Source organism: Lithobates pipiens, unplaced genomic scaffold, assembly GCF_037356315.1.
Source record: "Lithobates pipiens isolate NorthernLeopardFrog02 unplaced genomic scaffold, aLitPip1_a1.2 Scaffold_25, whole genome shotgun sequence".
NCBI classification, from domain to species: Eukaryota; Metazoa; Chordata; class Amphibia; order Anura; family Ranidae; genus Lithobates; species Lithobates pipiens.
This window is the reverse complement of record NW_027507787.1, coordinates 172,897,913-172,911,113: the sequence shown is the minus strand read 5'-3', so window position 1 is coordinate 172,911,113 and position 13,201 is coordinate 172,897,913. Positions and strand designations below refer to the sequence as shown.

At 43.7% G+C, this 13,201-nt stretch overlaps 1 protein-coding gene across 1 annotated transcript in view; it reads right to left on the bottom strand.

The window, feature by feature from the left end:
* The window catches only part of LOC143930667 (alpha-2-macroglobulin-like protein 1), a 210,419-nt gene that overhangs the window by 111,080 nt on the left and 86,138 nt on the right, over window positions 1-13,201 (bottom strand). Inside the window, exons 15-18 of the mRNA XM_077455170.1 lie at window positions 5,209-5,358; window positions 4,379-4,561; window positions 4,136-4,241; window positions 794-941 (exon numbers count right to left, since the gene is read on the bottom strand). Coding sequence (XP_077311296.1) covers window positions 794-941; window positions 4,136-4,241; window positions 4,379-4,561; window positions 5,209-5,358 — 587 coding nt within the window. The remainder of the gene's footprint in view (window positions 1-793; window positions 942-4,135; window positions 4,242-4,378; window positions 4,562-5,208; window positions 5,359-13,201) is intronic.

Below are 13,201 nucleotides of genomic sequence, written 5' to 3'. Positions count from 1 at the left end.
CACATAAGAGAGCAAGGTGAGGACAGCAGGACCACTGCTAAGAGACTCCAGAGAGGACAACTGGTTGCAGCCGGGAGGGCTGGTGAGTGGAGCACAGTCGGGAGGACTGGGGAGGCATGCCTGACAGAACTGGGAGATTGTAGTTTGAGATGGGTGCAAAACCAGAAGAGTGGACTGTGGAGAGGGCAGTGGCGAGAGGTCATTGCAGCCAGACTGTCTGACAGGGCCTGAAGACAGCTATCTGGGATCAGTAGTTGGATAGAAGACAGTTAGTACCTGAACCATTTCTATGTCATAAGGGTTCGGGGCCCCTGCCCACAAAAGACAATTCACTGAGGCCTGGCTGAGTTAGTATCAGGCCTAACCATGGAGTGCTAGCTAATCTTGAGGAGTAACGGTCAGCAGCAGGTGAAGTGCTTAAGAAGTGAAGGAGAGAGAAGACAGGAGTGTATATACAGGAGTGTATATAGTAGTCCCAAGCAAGCTGCACTGAATCTTTCTGGGCATCCCATGATTTCCCTTTTCCCATTCAAGTTCAATCCCCTCAATAAATAACAAAAAAACAAAGCTTATGAACTGTTCTTTGTCTCTGAGTGCATGAGAGATGGATGCCGGGCTGTTGAAGGTGACAGGTGGACCGCAACATTCAGCAACCCCTACGGGGTCTTGGCTACATATTAAAACGTATACTGGAGAGTAGTATCAGGTTGATGTGTACTTTAAATGCTAGCCAGAAACTACAGCAGTACGGGTCTAAAGTAAGTCCATGCCAGGATCAATAAAATGTACTTACCCAACTGGGACCAATTCCCAGAGCAAGGTTTCTGGAAACATCTTCCGAATCCTACTATTCATCTCAGTAGCACTGATGGAAGGGTGAATTGGTGGCATATCAGGCTCGTCCACAATTAAATAATTAGGAACATATGAACTGTGGGGTTCTGAAAGAGTAGAACATGTATTTCGTGAAGATTAACCAGATCATTTGCACCTGAGTTTCCCAATGCTACTCCTTAGTTCTCCTTAAAGTGGTTCTAAAGACCTAAGCTTTTTTTTTTACATTAAAGTATAACTAAAGGCAAAAAAAATAAAATCAAGGTTTGAATAGAGTGCAGAGGGATTAGAATGCTTGTCAGTTTTTATTGCTATCTATGACCATATTAGGGAGATTTACTCTTTCCATTTGTCCTGGTTACTATAATAAATCAAGTGAAAGTAAAAGAAAATTTCCAAATTTTGGGTTGTCCCCAGGAAGTTAACAGTGGGGAAAACGTCCTATTTGGCTATGGGACAGGAAGTGAAGGTAAATCTCTGCAATTGGACACAGATAGTAAAAAGGAATATAACAGGGATTAAAACATTTCCTTGCTGTATCCAAAATGAAAAAAAAAAGTTTTGCCTATAGTTCTATTTTAATACATTCTCTGCATTAAGGTAAAAAAAACCTAATGTTTATTGTCTAAAAATAAAATAAAAACTTACCCTTTACAATCACTTTAAGGACTGTACATTCAACACCTGGGTGAAGGTTTTGGGTAGAGTTTCACCAAGGACTGTGATGGTTACTCTGCCTTCAGCAACTGGTATAGGCTGCATATCCCCATATTTAAAAGAGAAGTATGTTTTTTTTCCCGATTCATACTTACCTAGGTGGATGGAGCATTAGACCAATGCTGCAGCTGTTTCCTGCCGTCTCTGCACTGAGACCCAAGCCACCGAGCATCGCCGATGGCTCGGTTCTCACAGATTCCAGAGAGGAAAGCTGCTGACTGTCAGTCAGCAGCTCTCCTCTCTGATCCTCCATGCTCACTGGAGTGCTTAGCTGTAGAGGGGCGGGGAGAGGCCATCTCAGCATCTTGCTGAGACTGCCATCAATCAAGGCAGCTGGCGGATCCAGACTTGGAAGTCAGGATGACACGCTGCCTTGACTGATTGCAGTGATGATAGCGTAGCGGACTTCAGACTGCTCTCTGCTGAAAACGTGTCATAGAATTGCAAAACTAATAGGGGAAGCACAGCCTAAAAAGCTCAGGCTGGACTTCTCCTTTAAAGAGGAAGTAAACCCTGATGAGTTTACTTCCTCTTTCATTCCCTGCAAAGGCAAAGCATAATGGACTACTATGCATCGCATAGTAGCCCATTATGTGTCACTTACCTGACACAGGAGCCAGCGAAGTCGCCACTGTCCCCTGTAGTCCGCCGCATCCATCTTGTTGGTGAGGTCTCGCGGCTCTGCCGCTGTCTTTCGGCAAAGCCGCGATGACGTCACTCCCGCGCATGCGCATGGGAGCCGACATGCGCGGCAGCTCCGTCGCTGAGAATGCGCCGTAGACAGCGGTGCCCGTTTTCAGGCAACTATCTCCTAAACCATATAGGTTTAGGAGATATTGCTTGGACCTACAGGTAAGCCTTAATCTAGGCTTACCTGTAGGTCAAAGTGGTTTGTAAGGGTTTACAACCACTTTAATGTCCGTGTGAACAAAGGTTTAGGTACAGCTAACAGATAATGAAAGCAAAATGGCTTTCAAAGTGCTGTTTGAGAATTCCATAATGGGAACTCTTCAATGGCAACAGGAACCAAAATACATTTCCTGATATTTCTTTTTAGTAGAATGGGTGGAGGCTGAAACCACTGTCAGATTATTTTTTTGTCTCTGTCCCATGTGCTTATTTTCTCTCATTTCCAGTCTGGTAAAACAGTTGTCACCAGTAAAATAAATAAAGGTAAATCTCTCTAATGGTACCTTGGGCGACAGTAAAAGTCTAAAAGCAATCTTAATCCTCTCCTACTCTATCCAGAATGGATTTTGGTTTGACACACACTCTAGGGTCTGTGTTGATGGGCTTTGGGCTTATGTCTATAGTAGTCATGCTGACAACTATTTTAGATGCTTGTGAGATATCATTCAGAATTTATCTACAGGTGTGTTTGACCTACAGGGGACTTCCTTCTTCAGTGCAAAGGCAAAACCTGAAATTAATAAAAGCCCCTCAAACACAGGCCATCAAAGGGGAACTTTACCCCCCCCCACACTTTTTTTTCCTACTTCCTACCCGTTATGTAGGGATGCACTCAATCCCCATACTCACCTACCGAATGAATCCAGCATTGTCTTGCTGTGACATCCAATCTGCTGTCACAGCCTGAGCCCTGTGCAACCATCCTTTCCCCTGACGTCATCTCTCTCTCCTGGGTTATTGCAGCTAGCCCCCAAGGAAATTCTGCTGGGTCCAAACTCCTGCAGTCTTCTGGGATATGTGACAGGGAGTCTGCGAGAGCAGGGACATGTCATTCCCACCTAGGCAAGGATGGAGGCGGGGGGGGGGGGGGGGCAGGACCAGACAATTTTTTTTAACTAACTAGGGAGTGCAGGAAACCAAGTAGACCTTGGGAGTGACAGTCCAATTTAAACACAGAAATCACACTGTGCCTCTCTTTGTAAATCTCTACTAAACATAGGTTTGGAACACTAATTATACAAAATTGTAACTAATATAAAATATTTCTGGATTACCAGATTCAATCAATATTCTAATGATCATTTCCAGTGAAGAGTGTGACTGATGGTTGTGGGGCACTATAGCCTTGTAGACAATGAGAGGTGAGAAGATACCTGCTCATCTTTGCATAGTGCTGCTAATGTCATTTACAAGGCATGGCACTTTTTTTTTCCAATTGTGTCTTTTTCCTTGTTGCAAATTACTGTACAGCAGGGGTCTCCAAACTATGGCCGTCCAGTTGTTCAGGAACTACAATTCCCATCATGCCTAGTCAAGTCTGTGAATGTCAGAGTTTTACAGTGCCTCATAGGACACGTAGCTCTGTAACAGCTGGAGGGCCATAGTTTGAAAATCTCTGCTGTACAGGATGCATTGGGATGACACATGTAACAGCATGGTAAAAAACAAACCAACATTTGCCAACGGTACATATTTTAGAGTGATGTATTTAGTGTAGCACTGGTAGCAGATCCCCCAGTTTTGGCAATTGTAACTATATAAATGGGAACCTACACCTGTTTCAAGAGACAGATTTTATACAATGTAAAAAAAGAATGATTAACATCTACAATATATTAGTAAAAAATTCATTCTAGAACTGAATGAAAACGCTGGACTGTTAAGAAAGGCTCACCAATTTGAGGTACTCCATAACTTGACAAGGCTGAGAACAGTGGATAATGGGGACATACCACAGGTTTCCTCACCTGGGTGTTTGTTAGAACCTTCTGTCCAATATACTGAAAATGAAAATATAGAAAAAATTGTGATTGAAGGATTAGAATGGGTTAGCCATATTTACATGTGACACAGTACAATCTTCTCCTTTTGTTTAGCTATATATTTCTGTAGTTCTTCAACACAGCCTTGGCTTTACCTGAATAAGTGTGAACACATCAGGAGCTGATGAATGTGCTATATATGGCAAGTTATAGGATCGTTTTTTGCGTTGATGTGCTCCATATGAATAAACAGCATGTGAGTGGAAGCATACAGGATTATCCTCCCGTACACGATAGGGGTAGCCGTACCGCCTTCTATGTGCCAGAAGACTGTATACCTATGGGGAAATAAACAATATACTTTAGAAACTTTGTAAGCAATGCGTTAGTGATTTAGGAACACAGTCTGCAAAAATCACAGGTGCAGCAAGTCTTATATGTGGGAACTTTATACCCCACTTCAGTCTTCATTCTTATTTCCAAGGTTGGTGATAACTAATACTGTGAATAAGGGATAATTGTGGGGCATCTTAATAAATAATGGATCCCAAATTTATGGGCTTTCAAATCCTGTTTGTGCCCCCATCGGGAGGAGGAGGGGCATTTTATTTTACCTCCTGTACTGACACCTCTCACCTGTGCAGAAAGTGAGGGGAAATCTCCAAAGTAGGGACACATACAGCAGTAAAAGCATAACAGAGGCTTGATCCCTTTACTTCTCCACCAAAAAAGTGCTTCTGGTGCTGTGTCCCCACCTTGGAGAAACAAAATGTAATATTCTCAAGTGCACTGCCTTACAGTAATATGGCCATAATAGTAAGGCTGAAATTACCAAAATGGACAGCAATGTCAATATAAATATTGAGGATGTAGTACTGGGCCCCAGTAGTCCTTGGCTTTCTCATCATATTAGATGCTGGTGTTACAGAAGAGAAGCCTACGAGCTAAATTCTAATGAACACACATTAGAGCATGCCAGCCTTACCGCATCACTGGAGATATCAGATTCTGGCCTCAGCAACATAACTCCTTCATCCACTGACCTCACTGAACACAAAGACCCAGGCTGTGCATTTACATGTAGAGTACTCTGTGAGTCTGGGGAAACCTCTTTGTCTGAAAATGCCACAGTCACCTGGAAATAAAACATGAGATTATAAAGTTCTGTGTGCAATACCAGCCATTCCTGCTATAAAATCTGAAAGAGCTGAAGAGACAGATGCATTTTTTGTATCCCGGAGATTGGTTTCCTTATACCAAAGTCCTCTCTTTCACAGACAGTACAGTCTAAGTTCAACATGCAAGCAACCACGCATGGTGTAAATTCAGTTTGCTATTACTGTCTATAGCATAATAGTCAATAGTCATTTTTACATTTTTCTTTCTGCATTTATGTTAAAATTCAATAAAAACCTATTGGAAGTGATGCATTTTAAGACACTAAAGAGGCTGGTATCTGGATATGGTCATGGGTTCATGTACATGTGGGTGTTGTATGGGAGATTAGGACTTTTGTTTAAATCAGGTTAACAGTGTTGTATTTCCCATAGTCATAGACAAGAAGATTAAATAATAGAAGGCAGCCTCAAAAATTTAAGGGGGAGCCAATGCTCAGATTCAAGGACTGCTGTTAAAGGCTCTTCAACTTGAGCAGCTGCCCTCAAAGAAGCTTCATGTACCCACTCTGCACTCAGGGGCTACCCTGTCAAACAATAGCTATCAGACCTTATACGGCAGCCTGCACTACACTACGGCTGAAAGACGAATCCTCGGCTGCTTAAACATCCACTTGATAACATTTTGTGAACATATGCACTGAAGACCAGGTAGCAGCCTTACTAATCTGGGCCACAGATACCTGGTGGCGAAAAGCCCAGGAGGTTCCTACACCCCTGTTAGAATGAGCTCTACGTTTCAGACCATAGGCCTGAATGACCAACTGACAGACCTAATTGACAATGGAAGCTCTAGAAGCTGCCTGCCCCTTCTTGTGTCCTTTTGGTAAAACAAAAAAGAAGTCTGTTCCTTGGATCTCCACAGATCTAGACAAATAAATCTTGACTGCCCGGACAACATTCAAGGAATGCAGTCATCTCTCTTCTGCCGAACGAGGCTGAGAAAAAAGGAGACAAAATAATGTCCTGATTTACATGAAAGGATGACACCACTTTTGGCAAAAAGGATGGAAGAGGTCGTAACACGACCCTGTCGTGGTGAAGGATCAAGTATGGTACCCTGCATGAAAGGGGCCACCAAATCGGACACCCTTCTAGCCGAGGTGATTACCATCAGGAAAGCTAGCTTGCATGACAGCAAGTCAAATGGAATTTCCTTGATAGGCTCAAATGGTTGTTTCTGTAACACAGACAGCACCAAGTTCAAGTCCCAAGGACACATCGGTGACCTAATGGGGGGAAGCAAACCAGTTGCCCCCTGCATAAAGGTTTGGACCAGCGGATGGGAGGCTAAAGGCCTTTGGAAGAATACTGACGGCCCAAATCTGACCTGTGATTGTACTCAAAGCTAATCTGATTTCCACAGCTTACTGTAGAAAAGAGAGAATTCTCCCAATCACATATTTCCAAGGATGCCATTTTCTGGCTTCACACCAAGCAATATAATTTTTCCAGACCATATGATAGATCTTCCTAGTTACAGCTTTTCAATAGACATGTGCATTCATTTTCGTCCGAATGCATTTTCGTCCGAATTTCAGCTATTTTCGTTTTCGTTTTGACAAACGATAACGAAAGCACAAAATCCGAAAAACGAAAGATCCGACATAAATAAATGCTTTATTTTCGTTTTCGTTGTTACAACAGTTCGATATAGAATAGGAGATTCGACATGACTCTGACAACGTGTCTATAGAACCTGTGGTCGAATGTGCCTAACCTTACCTCTATTAGTCCAAGATTATATAGAGAAAATATTCGACAGAGAAAAGATTTGACGGAGAGAAAAGATTCTGCAAGTTACTGTCCTAAAAAGTGTTTGGGGACCCGGGTCCTGCCCCAGGGGACATGTATCAATGCAAAAAAAAGTTTTAAAAACGGCCGTTTTTTCGGGAGCAGTGATTTTAATAATGATTAAAGTGAAACAATAAAAGTGTAATATTCCTTTAAATTTCGTAGGGGGGGGTTGTCTATAGTATGCCTGTGAAGGGGCTCATGTTTCTGGGGCTTAGAATTGTCCCTGCACAAAGTGTCATTTATGCAGGAAAAAAAGTCCTTTAAAATCACTCGCAGCTATTATGAATTGTCGGCTCCCGTAATACAGAGAACACTCATTGAAAGTCATTGATAAAAAAATAAATAAATAAATAAAAAAAAAAGCGTGGGGGTCCCCCAAATTCAATTACCAGGCCCTTCAGGTCTGGTATGGATATTAAGGGGAACCCTGCCTCAAATTTAAGAAAAAATTTGACGTGGGGTTCCCCCTAAATATCCATAACCAGACCCTTCAGGTCTGGTATGGATATTAAGGGGAACCCCGCGTCAAATTTAAAAAAAAATTGACGTGGGGTTCCCCCTAAAAATCCATACCAGACCCTTTATCCGAGCACGCAACCTGGCAGGCCGCAGGAAAAGAGGGGGGGACGAGAGAGCGGCCCCCCCTCCCTCCTGAACCGTACCAGGCCACATGCCCTCAACATTGGGAGGATGCTTTGGGGGTCTGTGACCCCTCAAAGCACCTTGTCCCCATGTTGATGAGGACAAGGGCCTCATCTCCACAACCCTGGCCGGTGGTTGTGGAGGTCTGCGGGCGGGGGGCTTATCAGAATCTGGAAGCCCCCTTTAACAAGGGGACCCCCAGATCCTGGCCCCCCCCCTGTTTGAAATGGTAAGGGGGTACAAAAGTACCCCTACCATTTCACAAAGAAAGTGTAAAAAAATGGTTAAATAAAACAAACACACTTTTGAAAAATTCCTTTATTAAAAATAAAAAAATAAAAAAAAGATTCCAGCGGCGGTAATCCACTCTTCCTATCCAGCGACGGACGGTCATCTCTCCAGCGGTCTCATCTCTCCAGCGCAGCGAATCCTCCATCCTTCTTCTGTCTCCGCAGAGGAGACAATGCAAGGATTCCGGCTGCCTGACGTTTCTTATATACGGAGGGCGGGGCCACCCGTCACCTGACCCCGCCCCCCTCTGACGCAAGGGGAAACCCGGGGTTCCCTGTGACGTATGGGTGACCCCGCACCCCTCTGATGTAACACAGGCAGGTTTCCGTTACATCAGAGGGGGGCGGGGTCACCCATACGTCACGGGGAGCCCCGGGTTTCCCCTTGCGTCAGAGGGGGGCGGGGTCAGGTGACGGGTGGCCCCGCCCACCGTATATAAGAAACGTCAGGGAGCCGGAATCCTTGCATTGTCTCCTCTGCGGAGACAGAAGAACGAAGGATTCGCTGCGCTGGATGAGATGAGACATCGCTGGAGAGATGACCGTCCGTCGCTGGATAGGAAGAGTGGATTACCGCCGCTGGAATCTTTTTTTTATTTTTTTATTTTTAATAAAAGAATTTTTCAAAAGTGTGTTTGTTTCATTTAACCATTTTTTACACTTTCTTTGTGAAATGGTAGGGGTACTTTTGTACCCCCTTACCATTTCAAACAGGGGGGGGCCGGGATCTGGGGGTCCCCTTGTTAAAGGGGGCTTCCAGATTCTGATAAGCCCCCCGCCCGCAGACCTCCACAACCACCGGCCAGGGTTGTGGAGATGAGGCCCTTGTCCTCATCAACATGGGGACATGGTGCTTTGAGGGGTCACAGACCCCCAAAGCATCCTCCCAATGTTGAGGGCATGTGGCCTGGTACGGTTCAGGAGGGAGGGGGGGCCGCTCTCTCGTCCCCCCCTCTTTTCCTGCGGCCTGCCAGGTTGCGTGCTCGGATAAAGGGTCTGGTATGGATTTTTAGGGGGAACCCCACGTCAATTTTTTTTTAAATTTGACGCGGGGTTCCCCTTAATATCCATACCAGACCTGAAGGGTCTGGTTATGGATATTTAGGGGGAACCCCACGTCAAATTTTTTCTTAAATTTGAGGCAGGGTTCCCCTTAATATCCATACCAGACCTGAAGGGCCTGTTAATTGAATTTGGGGGACCCCCACGCTTTTTTTTTAATTTATTTATTTATTTTTTTATCAATGACTTTCAATGAGTGTTCTCTGTATTACGGGAGCCGACAATTCATAATAGCTGCGAGTGATTTTAAAGGACTTTTTTTCCTGCATAAATGACACTTTGTGCAGCGACAGTTCTAAGCCCCAGAAACATGAGCCCCTTCACAGGCATACTATAGACAACCCCCCCCTACGAAATTTAAAGGAATATTACACTTTTATTGTTTCACTTTAATCATTATTAAAATCACTGCTCCCGAAAAAACGGCCGTTTTAAAACTTTTTTTTGCATTGATACATGTCCCCTGGGGCAGGACCCGGGTCCCCAAACACTTTTTAGGACAGTAACTTGCAAATTAGCCTTTAAAATTAGCACTTTAGATTTTGAACGTTGGAGTCCCATAGACTTTAATAGGGTTCTAAAGTATGCTATATACTAGCTCCGTCGAATCTTCTTTATACATTCGACAGACACCATAAGCCTTCAAAGACAGATTCGACCGTAATTCATGTGGATTTTCGGACGAATGCAATTTTTGAACGAAAAACTAAATAAATAAAAACGAATTTCGGGAGTAACTAAATAAATTAAGTTTTCGGACGAAAACGAAATTCCGAAACGAAATATTTTACTCTGCACATGTCTACTTTTCAAGCATTCACTAGGGTAGACACCACCGATCCCAAGATGCCACAGTCCAACACTCTGGCTTAAATAGCCATACCGTCAAATGTAGAGACTGTAAATTGGGGTGGAACATAGGACCTTGAGACAGTAGATCGGGGCGGCATGGAAGCTTCCCTGGCCCGTCTATTGCCAGTCTCATAATCCCCGGGAACAAGAGCCTTCTCCAAATCCTGCGCAACAAATGTGTAAGGAGAGGGATTGGGGGGAAAACATAAACCAGTGAGTACTGGCTCCATGGAACTACCAGAGCATCTGCTCCGATTCCAGAGGATCCCTTGTTCGGGACACAAACTGCTGTAGCTTGTAGTTAAACTTGGATGCAAATTGGTCGACCTCCGGCCTTCCCCAACACTGGCAAATTTCAAGGAACACCCCCTGGGTGTAAGAATCATTCCCCCGGGCAGATCTTCTGGTGCCTGAGATAATTTGCCTTTCAGTTCTCTACTCCCAGAATATGGACTGCCGATAGAATCAGCACATGTCCCTCTGCCCAGGCTAGTATGTGGTTCACCTTCTTTAGAGCTGAATGACTCCTGGTACCGCCTTGGTGGTTTATATAGGCCACTGCAGTGGCATTGTCGGACTGAACCCTGATAAGGCAGTCCTGAACCTCCACTGTCCAGGACCGTAGGGCCAGATGTACTGCCCGTAACTCCAGGATGTTGATGGGCAGGTTTTGTTCTGTCCCTGACAATCTCCCCTGAGCTGTGTGCCCCTCCACGGTTGCTCCCCAGCCTGAGAGACTGGCATCTGTGGTCAGTACTCTCCAAGTTACCGGGAAGAAGGATCTTCCCTTTCATAGGTTCTGATCCTGCAACCACCAGCTTAGGCTTAAGCGCACCTGAGGAGATAAGAACATTGGATAATCTAAGGCTTGTCCTCTCCTGTTCTAAGCCAACAAGATGTCTTGTTGTATAGGCCTGGAATGGAACTGGGCACTGCCTCGAAGGAGGATAACATCCTTCCTAGAAGACTCATACAGAGCCGAATGGAGGGTTGTCTGGTGCCCCTGATGCTTCAGGGCACTGATCTTTACGGGTGACAAAAATACCCTTGCTTGGACCATATTTAGGATCATACCTAAATACTTCAGACTTTGAGCTGGTCTCAAGGCTGACTTTTCCATATCTATGACCCAGCCTTAGATTTCCAAACACCGCACTGTGCAGGCTATGCTCTGTAGAGAGTGATCTCTGAGCAGGAGGCCGTCCAGATACCCGAGGACCAAGAAACCTATGGCTCTTAAAAGACCCAGTACTGGTGCTAGGACCTTTGTGAACTGGTGCTAGGACCTTTATGAACACCCGTGCTGTGGTAAGCACAAAGGGTAGAGCCACAAATTGAAAATGACGTTCCTCTACCTCTACTGTAAATCGCAGGAACCTCTGATGAGGCTGAAAGATAGTTACGTGTAAATATGCGTCCTTTACATCGATGGAGGCTAGAAAGTCTCCCATCTGGAGCGAAGCTGCTACTGAGCTACAGACTCCATCTGAAAGGACTGGATTAGTAGATACTGGTATAGGAATCTTAGATCCAATATGGGTCTTGCGTCCCCATTTGTTTGTTGAACCGTAAACAGGTTTGAATAAAACCCTGCGCCTCTTTCGGAAATTCGGATCAATTTGAACATATGAATAGCTGAAAGAACAAAAATTACGAATAAGCAAAATAACACATGAAAATACAAACTTCCGAATGGACAAACTTATGAAAATACAAAACAGTAAAAGAAAGAAAATGACATCTATAAGGAATGATTTACATTTCGTATTTTCAATCCTTTATCTGTTCATAATTTCGTATTTTCATTCGTGTTTTCATAATATCATTTGTTCGTCCATTCGTAATTTAGTTTGTTCGTGTTTTCGAATTGTTCTTTTGAATGGACAGAGTAAGTGTATCTTTATATGTATGTTCGTAATTTTGTGTTCTCGAACCGTTCTTTTGAATAGGCAGTGTATTTGTGAGTGATGTTTCGTGTTCTCGAACCGTTCTTTCGAATAGGCAGTGTATTTGTGAGTGATGTTTCATAGTTAGTAAGGTTGAATAAAGACACCAGTCCATCCAGTTCAACCTGAGTGAGTCTCTACCCTATCCCTGTACATAGCACACTCACATCGGTGCCTACCCTCAAGGAGCCCACAAGCTAAGGTCCCCATTCATATACTAGGGCAAATTTTTTTGGACAGAAGCCAATTAACCTACCTGCATGTCTTTGGAGTGTGGGAGGAAACCGGAGGAAACCCACGCAGGCACACGGAGAACATGCAAACTCCAGGCAGGTAGTGTCGTGGTTGGGATTTGAACCAGTGACTCTTTTTACTGCTAGGTGAGAATGCTAACCACTACACCACTGTGCCGCCAATGTATCTTACTTAATATCTTTAGCCAATCAGCTTATCCCTTTTGTGTCTGAGTCACACTGCACACTGCATTCCTGAATCTTTTTTAAATTCAATTGAGGAGGAGACTGAGTCAGGTCTCCAGGGAGTGGACTGGAGTAAGTACAGGACTTATTAGAAAAGCAAGCATAGGATTATTATTCTTCATTTCCTACGAATGTACGAAACAACAAAAAAGGCAATCTCACAAAAATAACAATTACTAAATTATGTGTAGTGTATCGAATAAACGAAAATTATTATCAAACAAAATTATGAATTTCGAATCAAAGGAAATTAGACTAACGGATTTACGAATCATTTTGTATCAAAGAAATTATAACTGTTATGAAAATACGAATGAGTCCGAATATGAAACCTCGTGTCTTACGAAATTATGAATCATTAGACTAACGGAATTACGAAACATTTCGTATCAACGAAAATATATCTGTTACGAAAATACAAATGAGTCTGAATATAAAAACTTGCATCTTACGAAATTACTAATCTTACTTACTAAACGGAAATGTAAAGAAACAAAACAATTTTTTTTGTTATGCACATGTCTAAGAGGAACCTGTACAATCACTCCTTGATGCACTAAATGATGTAGTGCCTGAAACAGTATGTTTGGAGGATCCGAGGGAATACTGGTTCTTATAAACCTCTGAAGGGGAACCCCCCGTAATTACAGCTTCTAACCGCAGGATATAGCGAAGTGACCCACTCGCCTTGAACCACTGTTATCCAAATTTCCACAAAGTGCACCCCCCCCGCTT